The sequence below is a fragment of the Mercenaria mercenaria genome, chromosome 10 (assembly GCF_021730395.1).
Source record: "Mercenaria mercenaria strain notata chromosome 10, MADL_Memer_1, whole genome shotgun sequence".
In the NCBI taxonomy this organism is placed as follows: Eukaryota; Metazoa; Mollusca; class Bivalvia; order Venerida; family Veneridae; genus Mercenaria; species Mercenaria mercenaria.
Window position 1 is genome coordinate 56034757 of NC_069370.1, and position 18791 is coordinate 56053547.

The window sequence follows — 18791 nt, forward strand, 5'->3', positions numbered from 1 at the left end:
TATTTACTCTTGCAAACAATAAATAATGCTACAAACAGATATAAATTTATATAAAGTAATGTTTCAAATGTAATATTGCTTATTTTTGTCCATTTATAAACACAAATAGTGAAGATTTGATCTTTGTATTATTTGAAAATATCATTTTTAACGAATTATTTGCCCATTTTTAAAGTTTTCATGAATATTCATAAGTATGTAAATGAGAAAAATTTTGATTAAGTGTTTGTAAATAAATGTACAAAGCCCTGGCTTCATTTTGATACCATTGTTGTTATTCAACACCGATAAATGACCAAGGTACAAGGTATTTTATGTGACACACATGAAAATATGCACTGAATGACTTTTGACCTCGTTTATTTCACTATAAAGGGCCTCTCTAGGGTGACTACCGGGCAAGTCTTTCTTATGGCACCTAGTAGATAACGTTTATCGTGGTAGTCGTTCATCTTCAGAGAATGCCTACGCAAGTCACAATTTTGAAAACTCTAGGCGTACTATTAGCAGAGTCCGAGAAATCCTTTACTCATAAGACAGTACCCTGTTATTCTGTCATTTTTAACAGTTTAATAGCAGTTATATCATTGCGAAAGTAGCCTGGCTATAAAGTAGTTGGGGCTCTTATCATAGATTTACACAGTGTAGTGTTCTCAGGTCAGTGACCCGAGAAACGCTGCTTTTCTCAGACAGGCTCTATCAGGCAGTTGTTATAGTAATGGCATGATAAAAATATAAATACACTTCATACAGGGGTTTAGAAGACATGACGCTCAGCCATGAAAAACAAGGTTCAAACATTTGACCTTTAATTGACATTGACCTTTGGATTGGCACAACTAGGGTTTGGCATGTCTTGGTACGATGAAAATTCCACCAAAGTTCTTTAAATATCATTCAATGGGTTTAGGCGATGTAGTCGGACACCAAATTGAACAAGACATGAAAACTAAACTCCTCCATCTTCAGTGGGTGATAATCATAATATCCAGTTTACACAAAACTATACAAGTAGCAGTTGTATATTTTTTATTACTTTATTTACTAGTAAGCAATTAAATATAGAAACATGCAAAATGTGACAAATATTTAACACTCAGTTTAACATTATCACAAACACACTATTAACGCCAATTTGAGTCAAAGTATTAATTAATGCTCCTTATGAAATCTTCAAACGGAAACTAAATTATAGCTGCAAAATTATCTACCTAAATTTCTTATTCAAGACTGCATTTTGGTAAAAAAGCATTCTATTTACAGATTTCAAATACACAAGTATATTCATACAAAATCTTCTTGGTTTAAACAGTATCCGTTTCGAAAATGAGGTATACATAACATGCAAGTGGACTACATATGAGCAGAAGAAACATAGGATTTGAAAATAAGTTTTCAAAAAAGACTTATATGACTTTGTTTCCTTTTGTCTTAAATGAAATAAACATTTATCATTTTTAGTATTCACTAAAAAAGGCAAAATATACTTCCCCTGCAAAAAAATATACATGGCACATTGGAATGTAGGACAAAATCCTTCTGCACCCCACTTCCCCCACCCTAGGCCTACTCACTTTGACTATGGCAAACTAACTCTCGCTCCCACCACCATCCCTTTTTATTTTATTTGTAAAAAAAGATAAAACTTAACATGAACTGGAAAAATACATTAAAGTGAAAATTATCCATTTTTAACAATTATCTCAAAATGAGGATAAGTATGACAAAAAAATGAAGATAAATAGAATTTGTCAGCCTTTGTCCAATTAAACAGTTTGGAGGGGGTGGGGGCATTAGTCAGAAGGAACTGTGTCTTTATTCTAGTACACTGGCAGGATATAAAGCATTCTACGAGGCCAGGTATAGATAGGCTGTCAATCTATGTGTTAGTTCAAATGAACTGAAACACACAGCATTTTTATTTCTCGATATTCTATTGCTGGTACGTGCCTGTACTTTGATTACAAAATGTGTTGGTATTAAGAATAATAACAAAAATATACATGTATATAGTAGTAATTTCATGGCACTTTGTCCTGCTCTAAATATTAACAATAATAATAATAAAACATGAGCTACCATATAAATCTTATATATATTATAAAATAATTGCTGCCAAAAAGAAATGGCACAGTGAAAAGAGCAAAAGATTGAAGCAAACAAGTACATGTATACACATTTGAGCCGTGCCATGGGAAAACCAACATAGTGGGTATGCGACCAGCATGGATCCAGACCAGCCTGCGCATCCGCGCAGTCTGGTCAGGATCCATGCTGTTCGCTAATAGTTTCTCCAATTCCAATAGGCTTTAAAAGTGAACAGCATGGAGCCTGACCAGACTGCGTGGATGCGCAGGCTGGTCTGGATCCATGCTGGTCGCATACTCACTATGCTGGTTTTCTCATGGCACGGCTCATTTATAGGTTATTACTCATTAGATTTGTATCGAGAAATATGCAAACGTTCTCATGTCGAAATATTGCGCAACTTTAGGAGCATATTATTCTGCACAAGAATGAGTGTGTATTTCTCTATGCAAATCTAATAAATAATCGTTTTCTTACATACACATCTACACTAGTAACTATAGTATAAATCCTATCAATATCTTTGATCGTGAGTAAAATTGAAAATACCATCATTAAGATATTTTCAAATACAACAACAAACATGAAACTGACATCACAAATGATGCAACATGCCCCAATATGAAATGCAGTGCATAATTAAGTATGTAATACATCATAATATGATTTCTCATGATCAACATGATTTATGAACATTTTTTTTTTAAAAGCTGCTGAACATTAACAAATGTAAAACTTCCAAAATGAATTCAATACTTGCAATGCATCCTCACATTGATGTTCTTTCTGATGAAGCAATATATACAAATAACACTATAAAAATAAAAGTATATGGCCAACAACAGTATAAAATTATGCAATGTATATTTTGACATAAATACATGAGCTATTAAAACTTTTATTTACGTTTATACTACCCATATGTTCAATGTAAACATTTAGTAAGATTATTTTTCAGAATGATTATGAATTTTTTAAGTACCGGTATCCTATTTTTCAAGTTACAGCTATGAAGAAACGAAATTTCGAACAATGCCTTCTGTAATAATTAAATTCAAGTATTCTTTTCATAGTTTTTCTCTGCAAACTCTTCACATGTAATTCATATCAAAAGACCCACAGACATTCCTGCATAATAAAACAATATTTAATATACTTATATATTAACTTTTTAATAGACTGGAATGCATTTCTGTTCCATAACTTATCATTTTGTGTACTAGAAGTGACACCTTTACTTTCAAATTCCTACCAATAAACTATTATTTCATACACTTAAAACCAGAGACTTTCCTGTCTGGCAACTTTATTATTTCATATACTTAAAATGTAACATAATGTTCAAGAATTTATTATTTCATATACTTTAAATGTAACATAATGTTCAAGAATTTATTATTTCATTTACTTAAAATGTAACATAATGTTCAAGAATTTATTATTTCATATACTTAAAATGTAATATAATGTTCAAGAATTTATTATTTCATTTACTTAAAATGTAACGCTATGTTCAAGAATTTATAATTCCACTTATTTATCTTAACTTTCGAATAGACAGTGCATACAAAAATTATGTGGCTATATTTAAATGAAGAAAAAAGTCATAGAAAAAAAAGTATAAACAAATGCAAGCACCAAGAAAATATTAGCAAAATACACAAGCACATAAACCTGAGAAACAGACAAAATGAATTTTGTATAACTGATGTCATAACAAACAGCTGAGATTTATGACTTTATATATAGTCTATCAAATTGTAAAATGGAATGGAATTAAGACTGCTTGTTTGAAAAGAGAAAATAAAATATAACAGAACAATCTGCAGATCTATTGCTTCCTGAAAATATCATGGTGAAATGCACTTCTTGTAAGGACCACAGTTATGACACAAGATGATCAAGTTGTGGAAATTCTGCCAAACTGATTTATTCTGGAAACACACCGTCCCACCTGGCCTTTCCATCTGTGACATCTGAAAACAGAATTATATGAGTAGTTGAAACAGCAATGACAATTACTGTATGTCTGATAGTTCTCATCCGATTCAACTTTTTGAACAATTTTTCGAAAGTATACTGGTTATTTCATGGCAACATAATCAAATGTCAAGAGTTCCTGGATTCCAGCACTATCTAGATCTCTGCTAGTGTATACTGACAACTTATGCTATATATTTATAGAAGATACATCACATATCTCTCCAATAAATGTATGAAACACAGTTTAAAAACCATGCTGTCATTGATATCTTTTAGCATGCCATTTAAAGCACACACATCTAAACAGTAATCTGACTTGAATGATAATAAATTCTTTATAAGATAAATAATCATAACTGAGCCATGCCATGGGAAAACCAACATAGTGGCTTTGCGACCAGCATGGATCCACACCAGCCTGCGCATCCATGCAGTCTGGTCAGGATCCATGCTGTTCGCTTTCAAAGCCTATTGGTATTAGAGATACTGTTAGCGAACTGATCTGGATCCATGCTGGTCGCAAAGCCACTATGTTGGTTTTCCCATGGCACGGCTCATTTATATATTATGCTATTATTCATAAGCGTGATGTGATTCATCACAAGAAACAATATGTGTCTAAAGTTTATTTTAAACAATAGGATAGAATTTTAATATATAAACTGCTAAATAGTTTGTGTACTGAGATGAAATGTGGAAACATGGCCTAATTGGCCAGCAGACAAGTATTTCAGTATTTACATTTCTCACTGATAAGCTACAACAAAAGGGCCATGAAGGCCCTTTATCACTAACCTGACCTAGATCTTACCTGAGATACCATACTACAGTGAAGTCAATAATCACTGATTTTCATGGGGCCTATTTTTCATGGGGGCTAATTTTCATGGATTTTGCAGTTGTCTCAATCTACAAAATGGAATCCAAACAAACAAGGAAAGTTCCAGTTCTTTTATCTTAACACTGACCCCACTAAATTTCTATAATGCACTTGTCCATCTTTCAATTTGGGCAGTATCATTAACTGTTAAAAGAGGTGCCTACCGAAAACCATACAGACTGAATTGGGAACAGTGCAGATCTTGTTCAGACTGCATGGATGTGCAGGCTGGTCATGATCTACACTGGCCACAAAGGCAGAATCAATCGTGTCCAGCATGATAAGGGTTAACAAATGGAAATCCATAAATTCATACCCAAACAAAATAGCTGCTTTGGAAAAAAACATAAAATTGTATACCTAAGAAATTAAGGGGTGTCACAGTATCCAGTTTTACCTAGATTTCAATAAATCAAACATTCTGACAATATTTTTACAAAAATGAAGTACAACTTTCACAAAGGTTTTCAAAGACTTGACCCTGTGACCTAGTTTTTGACCCAAGCTGATTAAGTTTTGAATTTAACCTAGATTTCATAAATGCAATGTAACAAAGTTTCATGAACACCAGGTAAACAATGTGGCTTCTAGAATATTAACATGGTTTTCCTAAGATTTCAAATTATTTATTGCTCTAGATTTAGATCAAAGAAAATGCAGTTAGAATTTATCTTAAAGTTTATACAGACAAATACTCTGACCAAGGCTTTTGTTTGTTTATTTCGATATTGACAACATGGCTACAATGACAACATTCTTGATATGATATTAAGATTTATCAGCAAGGAAAAAAATAATAAAATTCATGAAATATACATATATAATGAACCATATCAGTAAATCAATATCAGGGATAACACAAAAAAGGGAAGAAATCCCTTATTTCCATTGTGGTCCCTGTTAGTGATGTTCTGGCTAATGAAAATCAGGTAGAAATGGTGGTCCTTTTTCTATGATATGACCTAGAAACTACGTTTCTGGCCTCAGACATTCCAGTTTTGAAAATAACCAAGATTTTATGCAGACAAACTGTTTAAAGGTTGATCTATTATTTGACCCACTGACCTAGTTTTATTGACCTCAGGTAACCACGTTTCAAATTTATTCTTGAATTGAAAGAGACAAACATCTAACAAAGCTTTATGATGATAAAGTAGAAAATGTGACCACTTGAGCGGTAACAAGTTTTTTCGATGATTTGACACGGAGACATAATTTTCTATTTCAGATAATCTGGTTTCAAAACTGACCTAAACTTCATAGAGACAAACACAATAAAGTTTTATATATAACAGGAAGAAAATATGGCCTCTAGAACATTTACAATGTTTTTCTATCATATGACCCAATGAGGCCGTAATTAAAAAATTGTTTGCGGTAACACGACCCAAATTTTTTTTGTGGGTAGGTAAGTAGGGATTGCATATAATCATAAAGGTAAAAAAAAGTTCATCTGACCAGCCTGAAAAAAATTTTTTCCAACTTGTCTCAGATTTCATTGAGGTAAACAGTCAGACCAAGTTTCATTAAGAATGGACAAGAAATTGGCACCTGGGTAGAAAAGTCAACCTTCAACACTAGACTACTGAAAAGATTCCTCAATTGACTACCTGAACAGCGCTCAAACCCACAGAAATGACAGGCAAGTGAATGAAGTAAGCCGCCTTAACCACTTTGCTTTTGATCTTTCAACTACTATGTCTACTATTACCTGTCTATTTATATCCCCTATACAGGTCCATACATTGGTTGTAGAGTTTGTGACAACCCACTTTGAATGATCTTGGGTTTCTTTGAACATCATACCACGTTGTTTAAAATCCAATGTTGCTATATTGAAAACCTGAAAGAATAAACTTCAGTAAAGCAAAGAACGTATCATTTATTTATAGCTGTCTACAATTATTACATACATAAAAGCTCTCGTTTATCAATTTCATTTTCATAGTAACTATGTTTGTTTAGACTCATCTGGTCAAGTATTTAACTATTTTGTAGTCTGAGGCAGTTGTAGAGTAATCTAAAGGCCAATTGTCAAATTTCTTCAAAAATAATCCAAAGAAAATATATTACAACAATTTGTGTTGACAAACATTTCTGCCTGTTCAATGTAACTTGGGATATGGCTTAAGGGGAACACAGCAAAGAGTTTAGGCCTTACATGGATGTAAACAAATAATTTACAGTAACCAATCTCAATGACACTGTCAGATCAAGAGATGAAAATACCTTGTAGAATTTTTGTTTTAATCAGACAAGCTAAAGATGAAATAGGTCCAATCAAATCCCCAACAAGGTCATAATAAAAGATTTTTTAACAATCATATAATAGAATTCTCACTTGGGTGTACAGCCATTTAGAGGGTAATTGTAGCACTAGTTAGCTGCATGTTCCAGTTAGACAGAAAGAAAAAGCGCTGTTTTGTGACCAAAAACAATGTTAAAATGACACTTATTCCAAACATATATAATTTTCTTTACAGCTAAATCACCTTTTGTTCGACTGTTCACTTTATACTTGCTACTGAAGTTAAATAATGCATCAAATGTGTCAGTAAAGACAGAACACAGCTTCTACATACCTTATATTTCCCAGTGCAGTTAGAACACATCTTCCCTCTTCCATTCTGCCAAGTCTCCACTAGCAATGTGCTCTCAAACCTTGGAGCTAACATGTCACTATATAGATCTGAAACAGATGTACATAGTTTGATGCAATCTTGACTTCAAATCACACTTTAATACTTCTGTAAAATGCAATTCAGAAATTTACTTTACTCATGTGACAAATATTAATTCTAACCACCTGGCCATAAAGGCCCTATGTGGATCACCTAATACAGCTTTTCATCCCTAGGTGATCTAGTATTTGATTTGACCTAGATTTCAGATGGACAAGCATTCTGTGTTTTATGTAAAACAGGTGAATTGAACCACCCTCTTTCCTGTTCCTGAAATTCCAACATTTATTTAACAATTTGCACATAAAATTTCCACCAAATTTTCTAAGTTGAATCACAGGCATTCGGCACATTTGTTTGGTCAATACTGATGCTATATATAATAAAAAAAACCATCCACAGACAGTCCAGGATCAAAAAATAAATCCAGCACCCATTTACTATAATAATTATATTTATTAAATGAATGTATTCAATTCTGCAGTGCTGCATTTCAGGACACACTTCGTTTCATGCTCTGTCATTCTCCACCCAAAAAAATATGGTCAAATTTCCGCATACCAACAACACACAAAGTCATTGAATATATTTTTCAGTTCCCTGGTAGATCATACAGAAAAATTTACATGGATTGTACATATTTGAGAAATAAGTTTTTAAACATAGTCAAAATTTGACAACTGTGTCATGTAGATGCAAATATCACAATTAAACAGCCATTCAAAATAAAATACAGCCACATCAGTGTAAGTTGTAACAAATACTTATAATTCATTAAGCCTATGCTTATCTTACACATCTTTAATGAATGTAATTCTAATTTGTTTCAAATTTTCTGTACTCAGGTTTTGCCATTCACTGTTTCTATTTTTTTCTATTTTAAGCTCTTTTGGCTCCTAAAAAAAGGCAATGCAAAATCATAAAAACAATTCTGAAAGAGATCCATACAAGGATGCTAGAGTCAAAGCTAAGTGAAAATCCATCAAGTGGTTCACAAGAAGAAGCAATTTAAAGGTGTTACTATTTCTAGCTCTGGTGGCTACTCCTAAAAGTGGCCATACAGAAGAATTTGCACAAAATTAAGAGAGGTCCATGCTTCAATGCTAAAAACCAAGTTTGGTGTCATTCTTACCAGCAGTTTCAGAGAAGATGATTAAGTTAAAGTGTTGATGCAGGATGTCAGATCATCGACCTACACTTATAGTTCCAAGTTCAAGTGTTTCAACAAAAACTACATGTTATCTTGTGCTAAATCTGTCACATACTTACCAGCATTAAATTTTGAATATTTAGCAAATGAATGGAACACCACTCCTGATGTAGATGTAAGTTTAGTTTCTCTGTACCAGGGTTCTTCAGTGACATGTTTTCCCTTTAAAGCATCAGTCATATTTGGGTACCGTGAAGCAAAGGAGGGGATATTCTTGTCATAGATGTATGGATAATTGAACAGTAATTGGTGTCCTGAAAAAGAAACCATTGTGCAACTTCTCTTAATTTAGGATCAATTAAACTTTAGCATGCTAAATTTCTAAATCATTAAATTTGGGCAATACCATTTATTATTCAAAGGGGTGTTCACTGAAAATTTACTGACTGAATAGCGAATAGTGCAAACCATGACCTGCCTGCACGGAAGATCAGGCTGATCTTGGTCTGCAATGGTCACAAAAGCAGAATCACTTGCCGTCAGCAGGCTAAAGGTTTAAGATGTATCAGTAACACTTGCATAATCAGTAAAACTTGCATAATTACAATACATTTCAACCTCTATAGTATACACCACCTGGACGAATAAACAGGCTTGCTGTATGAAGTTGTTGCTCAAAAGACGTTAATTCATTATACATTCTTTATTTTTTCTAAAGGGAAGGAAAATATCTGCCTTTGAAAGGAGCTTTTTGCTCTCCAGAGACGTTGTTAACCGAGGTATTAATTAACTTCAATCAGATTTGCATTTGGAGGCCACCTGCCAAACACTGACCAAAATGTAATTGTGAAGTCACATTAGACAGAGGCATATTAGTTTTAATTTCCAGAAAGTAATATTTATCATCATGAAGGACATGGCATCTGTGTCAAAATGTTCCTTTTCAAGTGATTGTGAAAATAAAGCTTGCTTGAATCACTCACAAGTTTGGTCTTCAGGCTCAAAGGTAATATAAAACTAAAACTTGAGACCATTCTTGGAGTTTTGAGTGCTACCTTGCCATTGGCCAGTTTCTAAATTGTGCTCAGAACCAACCAATCAGATTATGGAATTTCAAGACTGGTCTTCAAATTCAGTTCTTATCCTTGCATCCAGTACTGATGCTTAATGGGATGCTACAGGTTATGACCAAAATGGAAATTAAACCAGTGACCTCTTTGGAGAAGAGTCTTGACTTTAGCAAGCAGGCGTACAAAAATTTAACTGCAATATCTAACAGAACATAAATGAGATTTCTCTTAAATTCTGTTCTTACCAATTTCATTAACATTTCCTTCTGTTTCCATGGAAATACAAAGAAAGCTTTGTCCATAGATATCTGCAGACGATGGCCAACTATAACCTTCTGAACCTGAAGGAGGGAACTTTGGGGTACTGTGAACCAACCAAAAACCATTCTTGCTGTCAAAAGCTATCACACCTGAAGGGAAATAAGCAAATTTCTATCATTAGATCTATTTTTAACAGAAAACATTGCCGACAGAATATAAGTCCAAACAAGACTGCCGAACTGTCACAAAATAAGCCTGTCCAAGAAAATAAATTTCAACATTAAAGATACTGTACCTATTGAGCAAATGATGCCAATCTTTAACAACTGAGTCTTGGAAAACTTATCCAAATTGGCTGATTATCTATCTTAATGGAGATGGTATAGAGATATAGTTTTGGGAATTTTGAGTAATTCTAGGGCCATAACTCAAGAGTGACTAAGACTATCCAGCTGGTTATCAAATCTGGCCAAGATATTACACCCATAAAAGACTCAAATAACCAACAAATGCTAGTAAATTCTAAGGAAACATAGCTTAAAATTGTTATCACAAAATTACAATGATCTTTCACTGAAATGATCTTCTTATTTTTATTTGCAGTTATATATGATTTTAAGATTTCAAAATGCCAACTACCTGGCTGGGCTAGTACAGCATTACCATGGTTATTGAATAACCTCTAATTCTGTGCTGTATGGATTAATTCTGTTTTAGCAAGTTATCTTAATAACATATATCAGAAACAAAGTTCTTTTCTACCTAGCTGGGAAAGATGGTAGGAGATTACCTTATCTTTTCTCTTGGGAAAAGATAAGCAGCACATGTGTACATGGACAACATAATTTAACATCATATCATGACATCATAATGTACATGTAAAATTGATTTTTAATTTTCAATATCTTTGAAAAGTTTCAATTATATTAACGGATGGCAAAGAAAAAGATCTAACATGACTGTAAGGCGGGTGTTTTCCCAACTCTTGGGTCAGCATCCCTAGTGCTCCGTTTTCCATTCCAAGTAGCCCCTCAGTTTTGGGAAAACTCTGTCTTAAACAGGCAGTCATATGAGATTCTTATATTGTACCATAAGTCTACATATTTACTGAACACACCTTGTACATAACGTAAATACAGATTATAAGCAAAATGTCTTTTCAAATCTGGGTTGTGTAAATAATGAAAGTTTTTTTTCTCCTTGTTATTTTAGGAATAAAACTAATTTTACTTGAAATTAAGAAATAAACAAACAATATGATAACTTAAAACAGGACATTTCTGTGAATTAGTATGGTATTTTTTGTAAGAATTGATATATTCATTTAAAGATTTCAAGACATAATTATCATTACAGTATCTATATGCTGCAAAAGGTCAGTGAACACAAACAATAAATCACCTTTGGTATGTCCATGTCCCTCACTCTTATGTTCAGGACCTTCATCATTATACATCAGATACAACAACTCTCCAGTATGGCTGCTCACATTCTGTATACAAACAAAGCAGAATATACAAATACCAGAGGGAAAGGGTTTTTGTTATTGTTTTTGTATCAATGAAAAATTCTGACAGTTGCTTCTCAGTGATACTTAAGAATCTGAGTGTACAGATAAGAAAGAATTGCTGTCTCAGTTGTTATAATATTATATTCCTAAAACTTTTCTATAAAACTTAAGTGTAAAATTTGACTATTACATCTGAAGTAAAGTGGTGAATGTCACTAAGCCAAACCTTTGGTTTTACATGTGACTGTTTCCTATATATCTGGTTCAGTGTGTTGTAGATAGCCTGGTCCTTTTCTTCTAAAGTTTTTGGCGATAATGTCCATGCTGGTGACTTTGCATCCATGTAGAAAAATGAATTTTTTGGGACATCTTTCTCTGATCCTGGAAGCTTGTATGCAATAAACCTGAAGAAATATTTTAAAAAACTGTGTTAGTCAAATAAGAATCTGGATTAAACAATCTTTTGAAAGTTTTACTTCCATTCAGCAATATGGTATAGCCTTTGCTAAACACAAATGATGCGCATCGTTGACTATGTATATAGTGCAATGTTTGAACATTGTGTACATGACTATTATTAATACAACTATTTACTTGCAACTAAAAATATCTAGATCAACAGTTTAATAGTTCCTTGTTACTGATATCTTTTAATTAGAAAAGAAAAGACACCTTTGCCATTTACAATTTGTACTTGGGATGGAAATATCAGCACTGACTGAGTAGTTCTCCTAATTTATTTTTACATGGCCTGCATCATATATATATATAGTTAGTTTCAAATATTTTCATGTGCGCGTAGCGCGAGTGAAAATGTGAACATTTTCTCACTTCAAGGTGAGATATATTCAATATTCACGAAAAACAAACAAATTTTCTTTTTATATTATGCTTAATTACATTGAGATGTGCATTTTGCAACATTTTTTAATCTCAGCGCGGGAAACAGACATGACGTCAGACGTGTTGTGACGTTAGAAAGACGCACACAACATAAAGTTCCATTTTGTTTTATTTTTTGTTCCATAACGTTATGAAATTCTCATTAAGTAAAATAATTTGAATCGAGAAATATACTATAAAGTACAAAGTGCGACTACAATTTTCATCCTGTTTTAGGCAAATAATTTAAAATTCATACACAATGTATGAGGGGGCGGAGCTATATCTCTCAGTGTGAAAATATAGATTTCATATTTTCACAACGTGAGTGATGAGATATAAAAAAATTTAACTGATAGAATACAGTCTTTCATTAGTTAGCATAAGATAATAGTTTTCATTCTTATAGCTTGCAACAGGTATTTTAAACTAAAAGTTAATATGACATTTGACTCCCATCAGTATTTATATATTTAAAGCTCAATAGTTAAAGCACATGTCTTCCATATCTTCCAATCCACAGTCAGGGATTGCACAAGGGTATATTTAATTACTTTAAAACAGTCGCCCCTTAACAACTTTTGGCAAATTCCTTCCGACTACACATTCTTTTTAACCTTCTTCAGCCATTATTGTATCCCACAGAGTCACACAGATTTTCGTAGCAACTGATGAATTAAAAAAATTGCATACAGTGAAAACGTCATATAATGGTAAAAGTCTGTTGTCATTACAGTTGTACTACCTCAAGTGGAGCTGAAGTTACTGTCTTTTAAAAATACTTCACAATGAACTGGGCTGATGGGCAGACAGTGGTAACATGTCTCTACAAACAGTGGCTACACTTCTGTTCTATTCATTTAAGAAATAACATATCCGGAACAGCAATTTTATTAATGCATAAAATCATTGTTTGGACCCAAATGCGAAGGAACTATATTACAAGAGAGTATACAGGGCTCCAGATAAGATGCGTATTAGCGTAAATTACGCTTTGAAATAATGCATATATGCATGTCTGATAATTTCTAAGCGTATAAAAACGTATATGAAATTACAGAAACGCACGCAATTACTTTTTACTAGCGTAAAAAAAAATCTGATTCGGTAAGCATTCTCCCACATTGAATGTACACACGCATTGAATGGTACTCGATAGACCTAGGTTAAACTTAATTATACACTTGATGCGTGCGTAAATCAAATAGTTGGGAATTAATATTGACGGTACGGTAGTGTATTTTAAAGCGGGCGTCGGTTTATCATATCAACTTCCACTGCGGAGTAAACAACAAAAATGTCTTTTTCTAAGACTGGAAAAGTGAACAAACACTATGAATTCTTTAAACCAACAAAAATGATTCCAAAAATATAACTAAAGGTAGATCTATACTGAATGTTGCACTTTCATATTTTTTGGTGAATGAAGCCAAAGCAAGTCAAGGGAGAAAAAAAGAAGCAAAACCTTGAATATTGAATTGAAACTGAACTGCAAACAAATTCATGGGTGTTATGTACCCAATAAATATGTTATAAAAACTGGTAAGTAATCAAAAGGAGGAATGACACGTCAAACACCAGGTCAATTTAACTATTATTTAATATTCTACCGGTTTCGGTTGTATAACAACCTTCATCAGGAACCAATAAATATGTTATAAAACTCATTTCTGGTTGTTATTTTTTTTTTCACATTCATTATAAATTTTCAGGAGTAAAATTAAATCTACTCCTAGTCAATTTCAGATTTTACAATTTTACTCTTTCACAAAAAATATGATGAGTTAATACTCATTGGCCAAAAAAATTATCTGGAGCCCTGCATATACTTAGATAAAAACAAGGACATTATAGTTACAAAATTTGTGGATTGACAAAGGGTTTCCACCTGTAAATCATTTAGACAGGCACAACTTGAATAGAAGCTTAACAAATAATGAAGGCCTTCAAATTCTTTATGTTGAAGACTGATTTCTCAGGGCCATGGTTCAGAGTTCAGAAGGGCGTTAGCCCCAGTGGCTAAATATCCAAACATCTGCTTTGTAAGATGCCGATTAAAACAGATAGAAATTATGCTGAACATCATTCATCCAGTAGTATTGAAACAGATGTGATGCACTATCTGACATTGATCAGGTCGGCATGACGTCACATCTGGAGCAATCGATTATGCAAATCACCTTGGAGGTGAAAGCAGGACGCGGCTATTCGTAGCAATTTAACTAGCGGTGTGGGTTGTGATGTTTTTATTTTCAAAAAAAACAAATCAAGAGTCATTTTTTATTATCTACAGTCCTTACGCTATGGTACGATCTATATATTTTTCAAAAAAAGTAGGGTTTTTGTAATAATTGATTTTGTGGCATTTTAAAACGGTCTGGAAACAGTGACACATTAGGTATTGTCAGCTCTTCGGCGCTACAGATCAGTTATAATTAAAACAAGTTTCCAAGCTTATTCAACATTTTCTCAGTTTGCATATATAAGTATTAAACTAAACTAAATATCTGAGAACATAACATTTTTTTTTATTCAACTTCTTGCTTAAAATCGTAGCAGTTGTTTCTTTCATCTGTCAGAGAATCTTTTAAGTGTCTTGAAAAAAGAATGTTTTTTCAAGAATGAACATATCAAATAAATAAGTAAATTAATTTTCTGATTTCTTTTATGTCTTTTAAAAAAAGGCTGATTTTCTAAATGTATTAATGCTCTGAAATAATTATATTGTTGCCATTTTCTGAAATGTACTTTGTGCGATATGTTTTATTTAGTTTTATGTAAAATGCTATGATGTCGAAGTACATTAAGTATGAAAGTCATTTAAATAAAGTTGAAAACTTATACTTTATTCTGTGCAATCTTATTGCATTCTTTTTATTTTTTTTTTGAAGAAATGTCCTTCCAGTCAAAAATTAGTTTGGTGAATTGATTTTAAAATTTCAAAAGAACGTTATGCTCGGGCATGTGTATTAATATTAAGTTTTTTATGTAGTAGCTCTATTAATCCCTTTGTCAGCTGACAGGCAAATAACAATAATGTGCATCTTCCAAATATCATAAGACCCTGAAGGCATACATCAAACGGATAAGACAGGAAATTACCATAAGGCCCCGAAGGGGTACATCAGAGGGATAAAACAAACAGGAAATCAATCTATTAATTAGTGATAGTCATTAGGAACTGGTCAAAACTGATTTTCATTAATATACCACATACTGATTGGTTTCCATAGTGATTTATGACTTATGACTGGAATAAATGCTTTAATTTTATGGCATGTGGAAGCAGTCAGTTGTGACAATCTAACAATTAACAAAAAATATGGATGCGAAGTTTTAAATAATTGACAATTTACTACAAAGCAGAGATCAGTATTTTCGTAAATAGAAGTCATCAATTTATTGATACGTCCTGGCTTTTTGTAAAAAGAAGCTAGCATGCACTTATCATATATCATTTTATCTTCACGTCTAACACAGTAGCTCTAGATGTCATATTACTTTTAAAACAATAGTAACGTATAAAAAATCTCTTTGTGTTATAAATGCAGATAAAGATATTACATTGTGATTCTGATACGCTTCGAGGGAGAAAAAATCCCTTCTCCAATATTTACGCATAATGTACTATCTGGAACAACTGATACGGGGACTGGAAACAGGCATTTATCTTATCTGATGCTGTCGTCCAATCGAAGCGTATGCCGTAGGTTATTCTGCTATTACTCAAACACTTACGCCTTACAGTTTAACTCGTCCTTTCAGTGAAAATCTGGGAAAGCATTTGTTGAATTTTTTGTTGAAAACAAAAGTTCTGCCATGAAATTATTGCCTGCATCTGTTTTTAAATGGAAAATATCTACATTAATGTTACTTTTCGCCCTGTGAAAATGGCTAAATCTAGACTTGTCTTACCCAGAGAGAAAGATGTCGTTTTTTTTGCCTTGTTGATTCAGAGTATTTAGAATAAAAAAAATTAGGACATATTTTAATGAAAATAGCAAGTCAAAACTGTAAACTGTTGCCTGAAAATATTTGTTTATGATATTGCTCTGTTCTTCACCATTTAAATGCGTGTTAAACCTAGATGATTTTCTGCAGTTTTATCTAAAAGTTCGGAATACTAAATGTAACTTCGTTGTCGGCCTTTTTTAAAAAAAAGTATTGTTATTTTAACTTAAATACATTGTATTTTTCACACATCAGTTTTAAGATTAAATTTATTAAACAAATTTTGGAGTTTAAACAACAATTTCGTTTGAAACATTCCCTACGTTCAAGAAGAATGTTTGTTTCTGTATGTAGAAATCTGACATTATAAACAATAATTATAATTATGGCTCTACAAGATTAAGCAAAGTGTCAGCTTTCTGTTATTTTCCTTTTTTTATTCAAATCCAACAAAAATCGGCCCTTTGATAAAGGTTTGAAGTTACGTGGTAAAATATTTCTTCAGGGAAGTGAGCTCGAGTTAATTCATAATAATTAAGCATATCACCACATGCAGTCGCATGCTGTTTTGGCTTCAGAATCCCTTTAGATCAATCTCTGATCATCTAATTATTGCCACTTAACATGTGACTGGTAAACCCTTTGAACAATAAGTGTTATAGCTCCATGATTAACATGAGGTAATATGCTAATTACGCGCTAATCGATAGTGGCGAAAACAAAATATCGATCGCTAACGACTGGTCGATATTTACAGGTATGGACGACAGCATAGTACAGATAAATGTATTGATTTATACGGAGTTTCTACTCCCCGTATTAGACCTTCCTGGTACTATTAAGCTTTAGATTATGACACCTCTCATTAAATCTCACACAAATCAGAATTTAGCTAAGAAGTGTTGATTTAATTAAAATTGGCGTCACTGAATAACTTTTGACAACACAGTTTCAGCTATCTGGCTTTCTGAACTATTTTAATGGCAGACTACAAAATAGAATGAGAAAAGTGAAACAAATGGAGAAATCTAATTAGGTGAGCTAGATTCACTATTTCATTTATTTTTATTAAAAGACCTCTGATTTTTTAAATTATGATTTTCCTCCAGTCAGTCACAAATATGGGACCTTGCAGCTTACAGGGATCAATAATGAATATCACGTCTGAAACCTAAAAAAGAAAGTTTTCTTTCTCAGGAGTGATTTCTGGAACATCATGCTACATTATAAATTCACTGACTTATTAATATTGCCCAAAATTTTACTTTAAGCAAAGAAAAACAACCAGCACTAGTGAAACATGAAATGCTTTTCAATTACAATTTAGCATTTGCTGTCACCTCCGCTTGTTGCTACGCAACGCGTTACGCTGAAGTTCCCGGATATCCGACCTGATCAATCAAAATTGATGCCATAATGTTTGCCTCAACAGTTATCACAGAATACAATGAATGATCTATGTACAATGCTTTTAACACATCATTTCTATACCAAGATTCTGATGTGGATAGATTCTTGAGCGACGTAATGAATTTCGAGGAAATCTGAATCATGAATACTGAAACCGAAAATCATATGATGTGCACAATTATCAGCAGCTTGGTTAAAATGTTAAAATAAACAAGTTTACCACTAAATAGCAGTGTTTTCAAGTGTATGCTTACCAGTCTATAGGTTCATTGTCTTGTGACAAACAATTGAGACAGTTAACACGGAATCTGATAACGAATAAAACAAGGAAAAATAATATTTCTGCGGTTTTCAGTTCCTTCCTGGTTCCCGCCATCTTGTCAAACAGGAAGATAATGTATCACATGAGCAGTCACGTGATAAGTATGGTATTTGTCATTACGGCCGCCGTGGCGTAACCAGCGGGGTGCGACGGGTGTGATCGCACCCCACCCGCTTCGTCTATCTATCTATTTATACTGCAGCGCTCCTCTCTGCGAGTATTATGTGCAGTGTCACATCAAAATACCCTTAGTTTTTTGTTTTAGTTTCTTTTTTGTGGTTTGCTTGCGTTGTCATCTCTAAGTCGGTCAATAGCTATTCATAGCTAATGTTGTTTTTGTTGTGCCTACCGACAATAAATAAAATTTGTATTGTATTGTATTGTATTGTAATTTGTATTGTATTGTATTTATTGTATAATACCAATGGTTTTAAATTTAAATGTACTTTTAGTTCTGTGTGTGTAATCCTTGTTTTCCTCTTTAAAAAGTCTTTTAGTTTTAGTTACAGAATGCTATGCTGGTGATGCAAATGTCCTCTTCAGCTGATTTAAGTAGTTCATATGTTCGCTTTAATAGCATGTATATGATTTCTTCTTTTATGT

At 32.9% G+C, this 18791-nt stretch overlaps 1 protein-coding gene across 1 annotated transcript; it reads right to left on the reverse strand.

Moving 5' to 3' along the window:
* Nucleotides 1–1632: 1632 nt before the first annotated feature.
* Nucleotides 1633–18276, reverse strand: LOC123561497 (plancitoxin-1-like). The gene is made up of 8 exons (XM_045353922.2): nucleotides 18121–18276; nucleotides 11850–12027; nucleotides 11515–11605; nucleotides 10098–10262; nucleotides 8902–9096; nucleotides 7534–7640; nucleotides 6663–6794; nucleotides 1633–4064 (listed from the first exon to the last, which is right to left on the reverse strand). The coding sequence occupies exons 1-8, from the start codon at nucleotides 18240–18242 to the stop codon at nucleotides 3939–3941; spliced, it is 1116 nt and encodes a 371-aa protein (XP_045209857.2). The 5' UTR covers nucleotides 18243–18276; the 3' UTR covers nucleotides 1633–3938.
* Nucleotides 18277–18791: the final 515 nt, after the last annotated feature.

Coding starts and splice junctions, on each gene's coding strand:
- LOC123561497 (XM_045353922.2), bottom strand. CDS start 18,242: ATGGCGGGAACCAGGAAGGAACTGAAAACCGCAGAAATATTATTTTTC. Junction 12,028..18,120: donor GACAATGAACCTATAGACTG/GTAAGCATACAC, acceptor ATATTTCTTCAG/GTTTATTGCATACAAGCTTC. Junction 6,795..7,533: donor ACTGCACTGGGAAATATAAG/GTATGTAGAAGC, acceptor TTATTCTTTCAG/GTTTTCAATATAGCAACATT.